Genomic DNA, 17,777 nt, shown 5'->3' with positions numbered 1-17,777 from the left:
TTAAACTTTTATGCGTCGACCCATATGCTGGGGTAGTACTTCTTTAAATATTTGCCATTTAATGTTCTGGGAAATTCAACTCCTTCGAGGGTTTCTAGAATGTAGGCATTACCAGGAGCCGATCGACTTATCCGATAAGGACCTTCCCAATTAGGAGACCACTTTCCAAACTTCGAACTTTTGGTCCCAATTGGTAAAATTAATTTCCATACCAAATCCCCATCGGCAAACTCTTTAGCTTTCACTTTCTTATCATACCATCTAGCAACTCTCTTCTTATTTTCTTCTATACTCATCAAAGCTTTCAACCGATGCCCTGCTAGATCATCCAATTCATCGGTCATCAAAGTGGCATAATCGTCGGAAGTTAATTGATCTTGGAAAGATAATCGCCTAGACCCAGCCTTAATTTCCCAAGGCAACACTGCATCATGTCCATACACCAATTGATAGGGTGATACCTTGGTCGATCCATGACAAGCCATCCGATAAGACCACAACGCTTCATTTAATAATGTATGCCACCGTCTAGGATTTTCTTCAATTTTTCGCTTAATAAGCTTGATAATTCCTTTGTTAGACGCTTCGGCCTGCCCATTGGCTTGAGCATAATAAGGAGAAGAATTCAACACTTTAATTCCCATACCGATCGCGAATTCATCGAACTCCCCCGATGTGAACATGGTGCCCTGATCGGTGGTAATCGTTTGGGGAATCCCAAATCGGTAAATAATATGCTCCTTCACAAAATCAATCATATTGGCCGATGTGACTTTCTTCAAAGGAATAGCTTCAACCCACTTAGTGAAATAATCAGTGGCAACTAGAATGAACTTATGCCCTTTGCTAGATGGTGGGTAAACCTGGCCGATCAGATCGATGGCCCATCCCCGGAACGGCCAAGGCTTTATTATAGGATTCATAGCCGATGCGGGTGCTCTCTGGATATTACCAAACTTTTGACAACCCTGACATCCCTTGAAATATTTAAAACAATCTTCAAGTATGGTTGGCCAAAAATATCCATTCCTTCGAATCATCCACTTCATCTTAAAAGCTGATTGATGCGCTCCGCACACTCCCTCATGGATTTCCCCCATCAAACTTCTAGCTTCATCATCACCCAAGCATCGGAGAAGAATCCCGTCGATAGTTCGATAATACAATTCATTTTCAATGAGCACATACTTGGTTGCCTGAAATCGAACCCGTCTTTCAACTTTTTTGGATGGATCTTTTAGATAATCAATAATTTCTTCCCTCCAATCATCGGCACCGACTACCGATGTCGCATTAATCATGGGCTGATATCCCGAGGCACGTTGAGCTAACCGATTAGCGTCTTCATTATGCAATCGGGGAACATGCTCCAATCGGAAATCCTTGAACTCCTTTAACAGTTGCATACTTCTCTCGAAATAGGTTATGAGGACTTCACTTCGGCATTCATAGCTTCCGGCCAATTTATTTATAACCAACATAGAATCTCCGAATATTTCAACAGCATCAGCACGAACTTCTCTTAGCAACTCCAATCCCTTGATCAGAGCCTGATACTCAGCCTGATTATTCGTTGATGTAGCAACAATCGGCAAGGAAAACTCGTACTTCCTCCCCTTAGGGGAAATTAATACAATGCCGATTCCTGCCCCCCGGTCACAGGTAGATCCATCAAAGAAGAGCGTCCAGGGTACAATTTCCAAGGTTTCCACTAGACCGCAATGCTGAGTCACAAAATCGGCCATAATCTGCCCTTTGACCGCCTTAGCCGATTCGTAACGCAAATCGAACTCCGACAGCGCTAAAATCCACTTGCCGATCCTACCACTCATAATCGGCATAGATAGCATGTATCGGACTACGTCATCTTTACAAACAACAGTGCATTCGGCCGATAACAGGTAATGTCTCAGCTTGATACATGAAAAATATAAGCATAAGCATAGTTTCTCAATGGCCGAATACCTGGTTTAAGCATCAATCAACCTCCTACTCAAATAATAAATTACCCTTTCTTTCCCTTCAAATTCTTGAACTAAAGTTGAACCGATAACCGATCCATCGGTAGATAAATACAATCTGAAAGGCTTCCCTTGTTGAGGTGGAACTAGAACTGGAGGATTCACTAGATACTTCTTGATTTCATCCAGAGCCAACTGCTGTTCTTCTCCCCAAATAAAGTCTTGATCGGCTTTCAACTTAAGAAGAGGACTGAAAGCACGAATCCTACCAGACAAATTCGATATAAATCTCCTGATAAAATTTACCTTGCCGATCAAGGATTGGAGCTCGGTTTTGTTGGTAGGGGCCACTATTTTATTGATGGCATCAATAGATCTTCGACTAATTTCAATACCCCTCTGATGTACCATGAAACCAAGAAACTGCCCTGCCGATACACCAAATGCACACTTGTTGGGATTCATCTTCAATCCATGCTTCCTTGTGCACTCTAACACTTTTCGTAAATCGGCAAGATGCTTTGAGAAATCTCCGGACTTAACCACCACATCATCAATATAAATCTCCACGAGCTTGCCGATGAACTCATGAAATATAAAATTCATAGCCCTTTGATAAGTAGCACCAGCATTCTTTAACACAAAAGTCATGACTATCCATTCAAATAGGCCAACATGACCAGGACACCTGAATGCGGTTTTTGGAATATCTTCTTCTGCCATGAATATTTGATTGTAACCTGCATTACCATCCATGAAGCTGATGACCCGATGGCCAGCCGCAGCATCAACCAGTAGATCGGCGACAGGCATTGGGTATCCATCCATCGGCGTAGCTTTATTGAGATTCCTGAAGTCAATGCACACCCGAAGCTTCCCGTTCTTCTTGTAAACCGGAACAACGTTGGAAATCCACTCGGCATACCGACACTGCCGAATAAACTTAGCTTCAATAAGTTTGGTGATTTCGGCCTTAATATCAGATAGAATGTTAGGATTACATCGGCAGGCTGGTTGCTGATGTGGCCGAAACCCAGACTTGATGGGTAACCGATGTTCAACAATTGATCGGTCTAAACCGGGCATCTCGGTATAATCCCAAGAAAAGCAATCTTTATATTCCTTTAACAAACTAGTCAATTGTTGCTTACTCTCAGGATCTAATTTAGCACTAATAAAAGTAGGCCTAGGCTTATCACCACTACCTATATCTACTTCTACCAAATCATCGGCCGATGTGAATCCCTAGCCTAATTTTCCATCATCGGCGAATCTATCCATCAAAAACCGTCGTCGGAACCGACTGCTTGGATCGGTGGAATCTCATAATCGGCAACTTTGAGAAAATCTTTCTCCCAAACTTCTCCTGAAATGCACTTGGTCCTTTCATAGGTATCCGCCTCCGCCGATGCAATGACATAAGAAGAATCCCCCGGGACAATCTCAATCTTGTCACCTATCCACTGAACCAAGCATTGGTGCATTGTAGATGGGATGCAACAATTAGCATGAATCCAATCTCTTCCCAACAATAAGTTGTAAGCACCCTTTCCACCGATCACGAAGAAGGTTGTCGGCAAGGTTTTGCTGCCGATGGTCAACTCCACACATATTGCCCCCTTGACTGGAGACACGTTTCCTTCAAAATCTTTGAGCATCATATCGGTCTTGGTCAAATCCTGATCTCCTCTCCCAAGCTTCCGATACACTGCGTACGGCATAATATTAATAGCAGCCCCACCATCAATTAGGATTTTGGTCATTGGCTGCCCATCAACTCTGCCTTTGACGAACAAAGCTTTGAGATGCTGTCTTTCATCATCGGCAGGTTTCTCAAAGATAGCCGTCATCGGATCCAGAGCCAACTGAGCTATCTGGTCAGAAAATTCCACCTCATCATCACTGGCTGGTGCAAGAAACTCCATCGGCAACATGAAGACCATGTTGACGTCTGCCGATGGACCTTCCCTCGTAGTGTCTGACGGCTGCCGACTTCCAGAGTTCTCCCCCTTGTTTAGCTCTTCTTGCCTTTCACGCTGCAATCTCCTTTTCTGTGTCTTGGTCAACCCTTCCGGACACCATGGGGGAAGTGGCTTCTGCCTTACTGCTGGGCGTCGGTTCTCCCTTGACTCTATCCGATGCATGTTAGCATCCCTGCAAAATATGAACTCATCGGGAACCCGCGCATTAGCCATCTCTTTGAGCTCTTCCCGGTTCCTGGGAAAATACTGGACACGATCACCAAGCCTATTGTGCACGCTTAGCCTGCCCCCCAGCCGATCATGAACTGACGCCCTTCCTCTGATTGGCCCATCAAATCGTCGATCATCACCATGATAACGCCGATCGGCCCTATCGTACCGATCATAACCATTGCACTCAGGGCAGTCTCTGACAGTAGGTAGCTTAATATTTTCCTCCCAACAATGGATGAAGAACGGACAATTCCAATGATCTCTGTGCCGATTCCACTCCTGTCGGCGTCTTTCTTCTTCCCGTCGATAATCTTCTTGCTGACGCCGATATCGATCCTCTCGTTGTTGCCAATTTTCTCGAGGCCTTCTATGAGTGATAACGATACCGGACCGAGGAGGCCTTCCTGAGCTAGTTCCTTCCTGAACCAAACCCTTACTTCTTGCATCGGCAGTAGTAACTCGATGTTGGGGATCTACCGATGCACTCTTCTCAGCTGTTTCTGATGTTAAAACCTTAGCCTTTCCCTAAGCATCCAACATGTTTGTCGGGAAAGGATGTTGGTCTATCTTCATCGGCTTCTGGGCCTTGGAACTGTCAAACTTGATTCTCCCAGACTCTATAGCCGATTGCAGCTGCTGTCTGAATACTTTGCATTCGTTGGTATCATGAGAGGTTGCATTATGCCACTTGCAATATCTCATCCTCTTTAACTCCTCTGCCGATGGGATCACATGATTAGGTGACAGTTTGATCTGACCTTCCTGAAGTAGAAAGTCAAATATCCTATCGGCTTTGGCGGTGTCAAAAGCAAACTTTTCTGGTTCCTTCTGCCCAAAAGGACAAGACATCGGTTTCTTGTTTTTGACCCACTCTGCCAAGCCGATGACTGGTTCCTCATCAGAATCGGAGCTCGTCGCTTCATCAACAAATGATACTTTCTTGTTCCATGCTCTTTTGGGTTCGAAAGGCTTGATGTCTTGATCAGAAATCCTCTGCACCAAATGACTTAGGCTTTCAAACTCCTGAGAAGCATATTTATCCCTGATGTGTGGCAATAAACCCTGGAAAGCCAAATCGGCTAGCTGCCGATCATCTAGAACCAGACTGTAGCATTTATTCTTAACTTCTCGTATCCTTTGCACAAAACCCTCAACCGACTCATCATTACGTTGCCTCAACTTGACCAGGTCGGTGATCTTCTTCTCATGAACCCCGGAGAAGAAGTATTTGTGGAATTGTTTTTCCAGATCGGCCCAAGTAATCACTGAATTGGGAGGTAATGATATGAACCAAGTAAAGGCCGATCCAGACAATGATGATGAAAATAGACGAACCCTCAATTCGTCTCTGTTACCAGCCTCTCCACATTGTATAATGAATCTGTTGACATGCTCCATGGTTGACGTATCGTCCTGCCCGGAGAACTTTGTAAAATCCGGTACCTTGTACCGATGTGGGAGCGGGATCAAATCATATGCAGGAGGATACGGTGTCCGATAAGAGTAAGTGTTGACTTTGGGTTTTATCCCAAATTGTTCCCTCATTACTTCAGCAATCTTATCGGCCCAATATGCATCGGCATCTTGCCGATGAGGCGGCTGCGGATCTGGCACTTGGTGGCGAACCTCCACGTGTCTGTTCGGGACGTGACCTGCATGGAACATTGTATTGGTCACCTGTCCTCCAATCTGCGGACCACCAAACTGCTGTCCACCGATTGGCTGTCCTCCGAGTTGTTGTCCAAAATTCATTGGCTGGTTGGGAATCCCCTGACCTTGGAACCCGGGATAGACCTGCCCTTGCTGGAACCCTGTAGTCTGGTAACTCTGCTGGGGCGATTGTGGAAAAGCTTGCTGTCCAAGCCATCCACTATTAGCGTTCATCGGCATAGATGCTGCCGATGATTGGTAATTGGGTACCGTCGTTGAATTGACATACCCCGACTGGGCCATAGACCTCTGTTGCATCAGCATTGACTCTGCCGATGCGTTGGGCATCTGGAACATTGAATCTTGAGGATTTCCAGTGTGAGGCCTTGCAGTGGTAGTTGTGGTATACCGAGGACTCTGGTTCACCGGCGCATTGGGAGGTGCCGATGTCATAAGAGTTTTGCCCCTCTTGTCAGTAATTTGTGATGTTCCTGGCGTCAATTCTGGAGGCATACCATAACCCCACCAGTTGGGAGGAAGAGTCAATCCTGACATTGCCGATGCCAACATATCTGTAGTCAGCTTATGCTGCCCAACTGAAATTTGTGGGTTGGTTGCCATCGGCATAGATAGTGCACCAGTAGTCCCCGATGTACTTGGAGGGACGGCAGGTTGTGCACTTGCATTCGTCAAGGCAGCCGATGGAGCCGTGACCTCTGGTGCCGTTGGCTGATGATGAGAGGGGCCCACATACTCTGGTGGGATTTGTCCTTCCTTGAAAGTTCTTGCCACGGCATTGAAAACCGTATTAGACAGTACACCAGCTTGGTTGATCAAAGCTCGGTTGATAGCATTGTCAACCATATCTTGAAGCTTGCCAGGATTGGCGTCGAAGGTAACCTGCCGTGGTGCCGGCAGTGCATCTTTCTGGACCACTTCGCCGCTCCTGTTTATGCTGAAAGACCTCAGGCATTGCTGCTTGAACTCTTCCATGGCTTGGGCAATAGCTTGCTTCTGCTCATCCTTGAGATTGGCCTCCGTCACGGGGATGACGTTCTCTTGATCGAGGTCAGAGATCGACATGTTGATCTTGATCTTGAATCTTGTCCCACCGGGCGTGCCAAAAGATGTGTTGATGCAAAAGCTGATCTACAAACACAAAGGGCTAATACCCGATTTCGACGTTAAGGCGTGCCAGCCGATTTGACCTTACTATCGGCAAAGGTGATAACTCGAATACTTTGGTCCCGACAACAGCGATGCGCCCGGATGCCACGGCCAAGAGGTATTCACGCGGAACTTGAGAACACGCCGAGCTTAAGTCGACGAATTCCTAAGAACTCGTAAAAAAGGAGAAAATATGACGAAGTCATCGAAAAAGTAGATGCTGGAATATGAGTAAAAACTTGTGTTTGATTGATTGATAGATATCTCATTACAAGGCCCTAGGGTCTATATTTATACCCTGCTCAAAGAGCTACAACCAGACACGACTAGAATTCGAATTCCAAATTACACGGAATCCGTATACAAAACGATGTAAATAATTAAGAAAATAACAAAACTATCCCCCGTGACAAACTGAAACTCCTCCACACAACGACCGGCAGCTTCCGGACTCCCTCTTTTGCATCATCGGCAGACCCTTTGCCATAGTCATCGGCAGACTTTCTTATCTAGCCATCGGCACAATCACATCACTGTCTGTAGACTTAGTCACGTTCAGCTTCTCCTTCATCGGCAACTATCCTCATCGGCAACCCACCCTGTAGACAGCATACTGCCACCTCATCCTGCCATCCTAGACACGTGCCCAAAAACGGTGTCAACACTATCTATCTATCCTTACTCTACAAGTCAGTGGGGAATCTAGGTTTTTATATCAGGGTATGTCGTCTAAAAAATTTTGCATACGATTTGGTAAAACTATGGGTCTGTGTTTTTTTTTTGCCAAACACTTATTTCTAAAACAGTTTCATGGATGAAGCTATTTTTCTTCTCCTCTCACAAAGACATGAGTTGGGATGAAGTAAAAAAGTAGCTTATTGCAGCTCTCTCCCTCATTTCTCTCTCTCATCTATGCATGAAGTAGTTGGTGAAGCTATTTTACCAAACACTTTTTCTAAAAAAGCTTAGCTTCATTTAGAAAGTTGCTCATGAAGCTATTTTATAAAAAAACAGCTTTACTAGTAAAGTTGAGCTATGCCAAACAAGCTCTTAAATTTTAGCAATTTGATAATAATTGTAAAATTTTACAACGTGGTTCTGTACAGATGCACTAATTAACACAATAAAGTTTAAATTCATGGATTTAATTGAAAAAAATACAATTGTCAAATAATTAAACAATCTATTTTTATGATGTTAGCAAATAGGTATGAAAGTAGACAACAATATTTTTCTATAAAAATACGAAAAGCAGAAAAGACCGAAGAGCAATAGCGAATCTAAGATGGCGACCCTACTTTGACTGCTTGATGTGTGACCAATCTGTGTTTAGCGACGTGCGAAATTGTGAATCAAGACGGCGGCAAGCCTCCGATCCTGAGGGCGGCGGGGCACCAGGGTGTCACGACATATTGTCGTGCCATCACCGTGCGGTGCGTCAGACAGCGTGTTCCATTCTATCGTATTCTCCTTCAATCGAGACTAGGTTAAGGAAACCAGAAAGGAACCTCATTTACGTGTACAAACTGCTTGCCGCATTGGGCCACGTCTCTTGGGCCTCCCGTGTTCTATGATGGGTAAACTTTTTCCTTTTCTTTTTACAAATACTTATGTATATTAGTATATATTACGTGTATATATACACAGTAGTATATTAGTACTATACTCGCTGGTCTCACAGGGTATACCCGGTATACCCTATGGCTACGCTACTGCTACAAGTTTGCTTGTAAATGCATGACTCCCGAGAGTCTCGCTTTGCTATTATGAAACGTATTTTGCGGTATATCAAAGGCACTATAGAGTATGGTCTTGTGCTCTTTCTCGCAGCCAATCACATGAGTTGTGTCGGGTACCGTAAGTCAGGATACCCCAATTAAACAAGAATAAAGACCCAACACAGCTCTACAAGGCCCACTGACCTCAAGAAGCGTTCCCACGATGGGCCGCAATGACTCCCCAACGGCCCAGGACAGACCTTGAGGTAACAAGAACTCTCCCTGATTCACTCGAGCCCGAGTCTTGGGGTCAAAGAAATTTTCCGCCTCACCCGATCCCGATCTCGGACTAATTCTTCGCCTTGCCCGACCCCGGCCTCGGACAAGTTCTCCGCCTCGCCCGACCCCCGGCCTTGGCTAGGATTCCCTATTCCCAGACTTCCCGCGCACGCTAACTGCGCCTTGGAAAGGACACAGGACACGCTCCTGCCCATGCCGTGGCAGGGAGAGGTGCTCGCTGTGCTACCTGCTCCTATCACTGCAGCGACTGGCGCCTGTTACTGTGTGTACGACGAATCAAGAGGGATCGAATACATCAAGTCTTAGGCACTGTGGCCATTACGACCACTGCCAAGTCCCGGTCAAGGGAAGAGGCCTCGAAGAGAAGGCCACGGCCTTGAACAGGGCTCGACAAAGCATCAACATGGTCAAACGTCAAATCCACAACATCAGGGATGGCTCAACATGATCAACAGAGGCCACCACGCCGCGACTATAGCTCCAAGGATGGGGCATCCTGCTGCTACAGCGCCGAGGCCATCCCCTAGCATGTATACCAGTAGTAAATTATGTCATAGTACATGTAAACCCAGACTCCCCTTATGACTATAAAAGGGAAGCCAGACACACACAACAAAGCAGGACCATCATCACGTAATCACTCTTCGACACGCTACAAGCACTCATACCCACATCACACTGCCTGCCGAGACCTGGGCCACGTACCCTCTCTCGCGGCTCGCTTGTAACCCCTACTACAAGCACTTCTGGCACAAGATAATACGAGACTCGATCTTCACACTGGACGTAGGGCGTCGTTTGCCCGAACCAATATAAACTCTTGTGTTCTTCTTGCATCACCATCTAGGCTCCGGGGCACGCAGATTCGTAATCACTTGTTTGTGTGTTGAAGCCAAATACAAAGGTGTTGCTAATGTTGTGGCTGAGGCATGCTGGATTTGCCAAGTCTTGGGGCGAACTTCGTCGCCCTCTCGCACGTGCTACTCTTGTATATTGTAACAACATCAGTGTCGTATTTGTCCATAAATCTAGTTCATCACCAAAGGACCAAGTATATGGAGATCGATCACCAAAGAACCAAACACATGCACGAATATATATAGATGGGTTTCTCAAAAAAACGGTTATATAGATCGGTCGACACTAGTTCAGACGCTTGTTCTTGACGGGTGTTTGTAATTCTTAAAATTACAGACGCGTCTTTGCCCATCACTGAGCGCTGTCTTCAGCCATAGGATTGCTACAGACGGTCGCTTGTGAACATGCGTCGATAGTTTGCTAGAGATGCGTGTTGGGTTTGACGTCTGTATTCGAACGGATGATTATGTGTCGTTTTTACATAGTGTGGACAGCTAGCATCGTCAACAGTAGTAGCATGCAGTAGTACAAGAGTACACTAAAATGTGCATTAGTTTTGTTTTACAATATATAAGCATAGAAGGCTTGATGCAAATACGATAACTTAAATAATAATCCTACGTGTTCGGGGAGACGCACTTCCCGCTGTCGCAGGTGGCCAACTTGCATAGCAGGGGGTACATCTATATATTGATAATATATATCGTCTACTTGCATGTTTTATTAAATCATTTCCCGTCAGGAGCAACCACCTGATGACGACTTGATCTTTGTTGAGCACGTACTTTCCCCCGACAACAATACCCAACATGGATCCTATATCCTTGTCTGTACGTGTGCACTGCAGGTGGCGTTGATGTGTGTCGCACTGCAAACATGTGTGGTGCAGCACAAACTTCTGTTCCCATGCATGCATGCATATGGATGCATCGTCATCAACACCTAGGTTGACACAATAGACGATGTGGAATGTGTTGATCGCATGCAAATGCTATTATTGCCGCATGCACACGTACGGAGTAGGTGAAGAGTGCACATGGTGACGATTCTTTTTTATAAGCGGTTTCAATTAAAAACCTCTATGGAAAAAAATTAGCGGGTCTGACTCAAGAACCGCCAGTAGAAACATATTTTTGCTAGTGATTTTTTTAAGAAAAGTGTCAGTACAAATGGTGAATTTTCACTGGCGGTTATCTTAAGTAATCCGTTAGTGTAAAACCTTTTTTTCTATTTTTTAAACCCAATTTATATTTTCTAGACAAGCATTTTCACTAGCGGTTGGCTTAACTGAATCGTCTATGAAAATCGATTTTCATAGACGATTGTCTTAACTGAACCACCAGTGGAATTCATTTTCCACAGGTGGTTCTTAGTTAACCACCATTGGAATGATCTATTTCCCCTGACTGCTAGTGCTCCACGTCACACAACAACAGAGAAAGTCGTCTCCACAACCCACAAATTCCTTATTCAAAAGAAAAACGGGAATCCTAGCGCCCGGACGTCCGGACAGACGTTGTATCTGGACGTTGCTCCCGCACCACCTTCATACGTATGCGCGGTTCGCTCGCCCATGCTCAGGCGTACACAGGAACTACCTAGACTTGCTCCATCTAGACACAACACCTGTGTCTACTCCCGTCGTGCACCCGGGAAGCCCGCTCCCTTTCACGTGCCCACATGCACATAGGGGGCCGATCCCAATCACCTGTCCTGCCTGTGTATGCGCACCCACAAGGCCCCGCACCACTCCAAACATCACCAGCATCAAAGAGAGAGAGTAGGGGCAATAGACGCCTAGCCGGCGCCGGAGAGGAGGAGGCAGTGAGGTGAGGTGAAACGACCTAGATTTTTCCACAAAGGGAAAAATCCACAGATTCGAATTATAATGTGATAATTCAAAAATTTGAACCATCGCATTATCATATATCAGCTGTTATCGTAGTCATACATCGTGACAAACAAGATTACAACACATTTGCTTTACAACTCTTGGTCAACAAGCCTATTACATCGTTTCTCATTTTGAAAGATAAAGTCTTGACAACAAGAGCGTTTTCTTTTAAAACTTGTAAGTTCATTTTGTTTTTGCTAAACTCTTGGAAGGCCGCAAACAAAAATCTTTTCGCAATGGTTTTTGTTTAATAAATCACTAGCAATTCCTTTTTCTTTTAAGACAAGTTTGATTTTTTTTTTAAAAAGGAATTTGGCTCTTGAGATAAAATCAAAGACCTTTAAAACAAAAGTAAGCCAAAGTCTTTGGTTTGGAAACATGAAAAAGCAAGACTTTTGTTTTTCAGAAGATGGTTTGTCATACCTTTTTCAAGGTGACTTTTTTTTAAATCATTTCATAAATAGCTTTTGAATAAAATTAAGTTGAGAAAGGAGTTAAAATTGCTTTATTTGTAAAAAGGGAAGATATCGAGAGAGTTTTGAAACACTTTTCCATTTGAAGTAGAGATGCTTTTGTTAAAAAGGGGAAATATTTTAACCAAAAAGGAGAGAAATTTTTTTTTCAACCTAAGGGGCAATTTTGAAGACAAGTTTAGTTGGAAGCCAAAAACAGCTTTGAAATAGATGGGCAAGACATAATGCAGCAGCTTTATACCCTTTTTCAGCTCTGTTAGCCAGGATCACCTATCTAGTCTCGGACGGTCTTAGGTTTAGCCGACTAGGTTGGACGGGATCCAGAGTCTTTCTCGCATAAAACAGGTTCTATGACCTACACTTAGACAACAAGAAGCCGAAGAAACACAACAACATAAGATCCAAGCACTCAAACAGCATTACAACTCCTAATGCATAGTGTTGACTTGAGGCGACTCACAGACCTTCAAAGTCTCACACGACTATCGATCTAGCGTGGGCGGGTATAGGAAAAGATTACAACGGTCAACTTTATGAAACAGGGAGGTCAGTTAGCAGCAGAATTCAAGGCGGAGGGGGAAAACAAGTGTTAGCATCTATAACTCTACAAAAGATAGAATGTTTGGCTTCTAAACTAGTGTTTGGTACTAAGGGTCTCGTCCTAGGGTCAAGTATGGCTCTGATACCAACTGAAACGACCTAGATTTTTCCACAAAGCGAAAAATCCACAGATTCGAATTATAATGTGATAATTCAAAAATTTGAACCATCGCATTATCATATATCAGCTGTTATCGTAGTCATACATCGTGAGAAACAAGATTACAACACATTTGCTTTACAACACTTGGTCGACAAGCCTATTACATCGTTTTTCTAGCGAAAACACACACGGGTCTTTATCAGAGTCGATATAGCGCGTCATCGGTGAAGTCTCCTCCTTCACGGGCAATCATCAGAGTCGGCGTAGTTTATCAGCGGGCGTAGCCTTCATCTCCGAACCAAACTTGAGCGCAGGAACGAGACCACCTAATCCTTCTATTCTCCATAGTTATCGCCATAGACCACGTTCAAAACCTGCCGAACAATTTTCAGTACGATTTGTACTGGCCACTGGCTCCCACCCTATGCTTTTGCGTAGCTTTGTGGTAAGTGGAATGCAAAGGGTAGATCAAGAGGCCTATATATATATGGCTGTAGTTTTCCCTATGCAAGTTCATCAATATTTAATAATAATAATTCATCAGGTTTTAATCCATCTCAACCACACATCCATCCATCCATCACACACATCTCACCACACTCTCACTCTCTAGGCGGCAAGTACGACTCCCGCTCGTGCCTTGCCTCAACGGCCAACGCCGGATCCAACACAAACCCAGGGGAAGGTAGAAAGGACTCCTCTCTCTCTAGTCAAGTGAAGCTGTACTTAGGAAAGGTCCATAGCCGACGAATCGGCATATGTATCGATCGATCAACCAAACTCTGTAGAGGTTTACACTAACCACAAGATCACCATCATCGACGGTGGCCCCCGTCTAGGCTGATTCCGAGCTGCCTCCCAACTAAATACGATGCCACCCTACCACTCAGAACTGGGACCATACCGGAGTACCACCGGCATGCTGAGACTGTGAGGCGTAGTACCGGGCCCCAAAGGTCACTACGCTGTCTTAGGAGGGTGTGGGTCCTCATGCCCGTACCTCCCTACACTATCCGCTAACAACCTAGTAGTAGTGGCACCGCACTAGCTGGTCGTACATCCGTCCCGCACCATAATAAGGCGAGTGGCGTGTAAGGCTTCCTAAGACCCGGTCCACAGAACATCTCAGTCCTTAGGGTGACCAAACAGGACATCTTCACGAGGGGCCAACCGATGCCCCGCTCGACGGGACATCCGGCTACCCCGTGCTAAACAGCACCTCCCATCCCGGCGCTTCGTCCCACGAAGACACTCCACTCCGGGACCTCTCCCTGTCACATGTACCCGCCACAGGTAACTCTCATGGAGAACGCCCAGGTAGCGTCCTCCGGCAAGACTTGTCCCAAGACTCGTCGTAGATCCTGTTCGGTCGACTCGACCCTCACCACACACCCAAGACACACGCCAAGATCTCCCCAAATCCATTATCCATTTCTTTATCCATTTATTGGCACCACGTGCCTTATCCACTCACATCCAATCTCCCACATTGCATCACATCACAGATATAATGCGAAGTAGAAGCAGTAGCAAGTAGTATGCAAGCATCTAACCTAACAGCGGGTGTGCGAGGGTTATAGGTTGCAACAAGGCAATGGCTCACAAGCATTTCTACCATGCAACCTATCACAGTTCATTTGCATAAAAGTAAAGCACTAGCATCTGTAATATTGCATGTCTAATAGGATTCTACGAGGTTGGGTGGGACGTGGCACCTGTCGAGTGACATTTCCAAGATCCTCAGTTCACTTGTAGTTGTACTCATCCAAGATCCTCCTTTCCGCATGTTCTTCCTTCAACTGGTCCTGGTCCGATCAACGCTAACCTCGAAGCGACTACCTCGAAAGCGACAAACAAGGCGAAACAATCAAACCACTAGACCTCGAAAGACTACGAAAAGAGACGACATAACACTGAGGAACAACTACACTAAAAGAGCAACGAAAGGAAAACGGCTTAGCCCTCTCGGCGGATGTCCGATCTTTGGGCTAAAAGAAATGGGAATGGTTGTTCACTAAGTACAAGCTGGAGTCTTAGCCTAGCCGGTACTTCCTGGGTCGACTAAGTCAACCTGTACGACTTTAATAATTGGCTTAGACCCTAACTTATCATAAGCAAACACCATAGCTAGTGGCTCTTCGATCCAAGCATCACGGAGATCGACAGGAATCGAAAAGACTATGAGCACGCGAAGTTCCGGTCTCTCTCAATCCATAAGCCATTGTAGTTGGCGAGAGCCAAGAGAGGGTGGAACAAGGAGAGAAGAAAAGGGGAGTGGTCTACTTCTTCCCATCCACTCGCCATGGTAAGAGACGGGGGATTAGAAAGAGTGACACATAAGGAACACGAGTACTCAAACCACTTGTAGGGTACCACAACCTAGGTGCACTAAATGCACTATGACATCACTAAGGTTCTTTGCGGTGCGGTTGTCACCACAAGAACCAAAGAAATGCTACGATCGATATAGGTACAAGCATACAAGAGTTTAAGCACGAAGAACCAAAAAGGCGGGAAAAGACACGGGATTCACCTTCCTTTGATCCGCTCGCCATAGCAACGGCGGGAATCGCGGGATTGGAAACAAAACATCAAACAAGCAAAAGGGGCTTAATCCCCATCTTACTGGATCGACGGGATTGAGAACAAGAGAGAAGAAGAATGGAGTCCATACTCTTTCGACCAACTCATCATGGAACAACGACGGTTGGATAAAAGGAATACGACCCCACGATCCCAACCCACTTGTAGGGCACCATGACTGTGCATCTAAATCAGCACAAGGCTATTCCTAAGGCCCATAGCGATGTGGTTGTCACCGCTAGGTCCGAGGGAATGCTATAGTCGAAGTGGTACAAGCATACGAGTTGGTTAGGATAAACACGGGAGAAATGGGGTAAAGCCCAATGGCCATGGCAAGGTGGACTCGCGGCCATGAGCTTCACCTAACGAGTTTCTCCGATAGTTCTACGAAGGTTGTCCCCTAATTCGTATCCCACTAGACTAGGTCATTTAGGTCTCGAGTGTGCGGGTAAGAACCGCGTCGTTAACGACATCGAGTCCACGATGACCACGTTCGAGGGACGGGAATAGGAGCTAACGACCGTAGCGCAACGAAGTCAACTAATCACAGGGAATGAGTTACGCTCGGCATCGCGATCACGGCGGGACGAACCCACGATCGAAATGATCGAACGCTCCACCATTTTCCCTAACCGGCTCGAAGGCTCGGTCCTCAGGCATGCAAATAACAAAAGAAGGAACAACAGAAATACGAGAGAAGGGACATGCTCAGCATTACGGCCATGGCGAGACGAACTCGCGATCGCAACATCCAAACACGTCACTCTATCAACCGGCTCGACGGCACGGTCCACAACGACAAGAACAAAAGCACAAATTGCAACACTAACAAGACGACGACTCGGAGTAGCACATTTCCATAGCGACCAAAAGAGATAGAGATAGATAAATAGACCGGCACGAAGGCACGGCACAGGCAGAGATATAGACGAAGATAGATCGCGCATTAAACGAGATATGAGATGAATAATCATGTAACAAGTGCATGACATGGATAGATGAACAAATGGTCATGCAGATAGATCATAATGCATACATGAGCAAGATACATGGCATGTATGATATCGAAATGAACGGCAAGGGTTTTGCCAACGTCGGAGACGATGTCGGCTAGGTTCAAGGTTCGACCTTGCTGTTTGGACGAAGATCTACTGTGGGCTTGCTGCTGCTCTTGGCTGGCTTCTGCTCGCTGCGGCTCGGCTGGTGGCGCGGCTGGCAGCGAGAAGGCATCACATCTTTGGCAAAAGCACCACGGGACCAAAGCTTCCCTGCGACAGTGGATGAAATGTGGCGCGAAGGCCGGTCTCAGCATGGTGAACGCAGGAAGGGGAAAACTTTGGTCTTGGCGAGCTCACCGGGGGTTTGGCTTGGCGAAGACAGGGATGAGAGCTTGACGCGGTGACCGTGGCGAGGACGGGGACGCGTCGGGGCCCGACGTCACGCTCGGTGGTCGCGGCTCCTGAGCGCGGACGTGGACGCCGCGGGCTTCAGGTCGGCCGTGACCGGAGCCGGCGTCGCGCGCGGCCCTGGGCTTGGGGGCGAGGTCGGGGCTGGTGGTGAGGGCGTGGGCGACGTCGCGGGGTGGCGCAGAACTGCGTCGGGGTCGGGGTCGCAGTGCTTGGCGCGGCACGGTCGTGGTCGTGGCGTCGTGCTCCGGCGGGGGTGCGGAGCTCCTGCTCGGCGTCGAGGTCGTGGCGAGGTCGAGGACGCGGACGCGGAGGGGCGCCGTGCTCGCGGTGCTGGCCGAAGACGGGGCTCGAGGGAGAGCTCGCGGGCGAGGATGGGGACGCCGCGGGCTCCTGGGCAAGGTCGCAGTCGAAGCTCGGCGCGGCGGGGTCGAGGACGAGGCGTGTCGCGGCCACGGCGGTCAGGTGCTCGACGAAGAGGGGGTCAGCGGCTCCTGGCGAGGTCGGGGCCATGGACGCCGGACGGAGCTCGGCGCGGCGGTGCTCGGCGTCGCAGGGCACCGAGGGCGAGGCCGTGGCCGCGGCTCTGCTGCTGCTCGGCGAGGGCGTGGACGCGTCGGGGTGCTCGGGCGCGCGGGTGCGTCGCGGCGGCGGCTCGGCGGGCAGCATCAGGGCGAGGCCCGTGGATGCGGGCGCGCGCCGAGGAGAGAGGGCAGGCGCGCACGGGGCTCGGGCGTGTGCGCGTCGCGGCGCTGAGGGTGCAGGGGCGCGCGCAAGCAGAGCGGCGGCTGCGCGGGGGAGAAGGGCGGCGGCTGGCGGCTCGGTTCTTATAGCGCGGGCGCTAGGGCTTCGGGGCGGAAGCGGCCATC

General features: G+C 47.3%; 1 protein-coding gene across 1 annotated transcript; it reads right to left on the bottom strand.

Moving 5' to 3' along the window:
* Positions 16,990-17,577, bottom strand: LOC110436484 (vegetative cell wall protein gp1-like). The gene has a single exon (XM_021463595.1). The coding sequence runs from the start codon at positions 17,575-17,577 to the stop codon at positions 16,990-16,992; it is 588 nt and encodes a 195-aa protein (XP_021319270.1).

This window comes from Sorghum bicolor, chromosome 6 (assembly GCF_000003195.3).
Source record: "Sorghum bicolor cultivar BTx623 chromosome 6, Sorghum_bicolor_NCBIv3, whole genome shotgun sequence".
Classification (NCBI taxonomy): domain Eukaryota; kingdom Viridiplantae; phylum Streptophyta; class Magnoliopsida; order Poales; family Poaceae; genus Sorghum; species Sorghum bicolor.
This window is presented reverse-complemented; position numbering and strand designations above follow the sequence as displayed.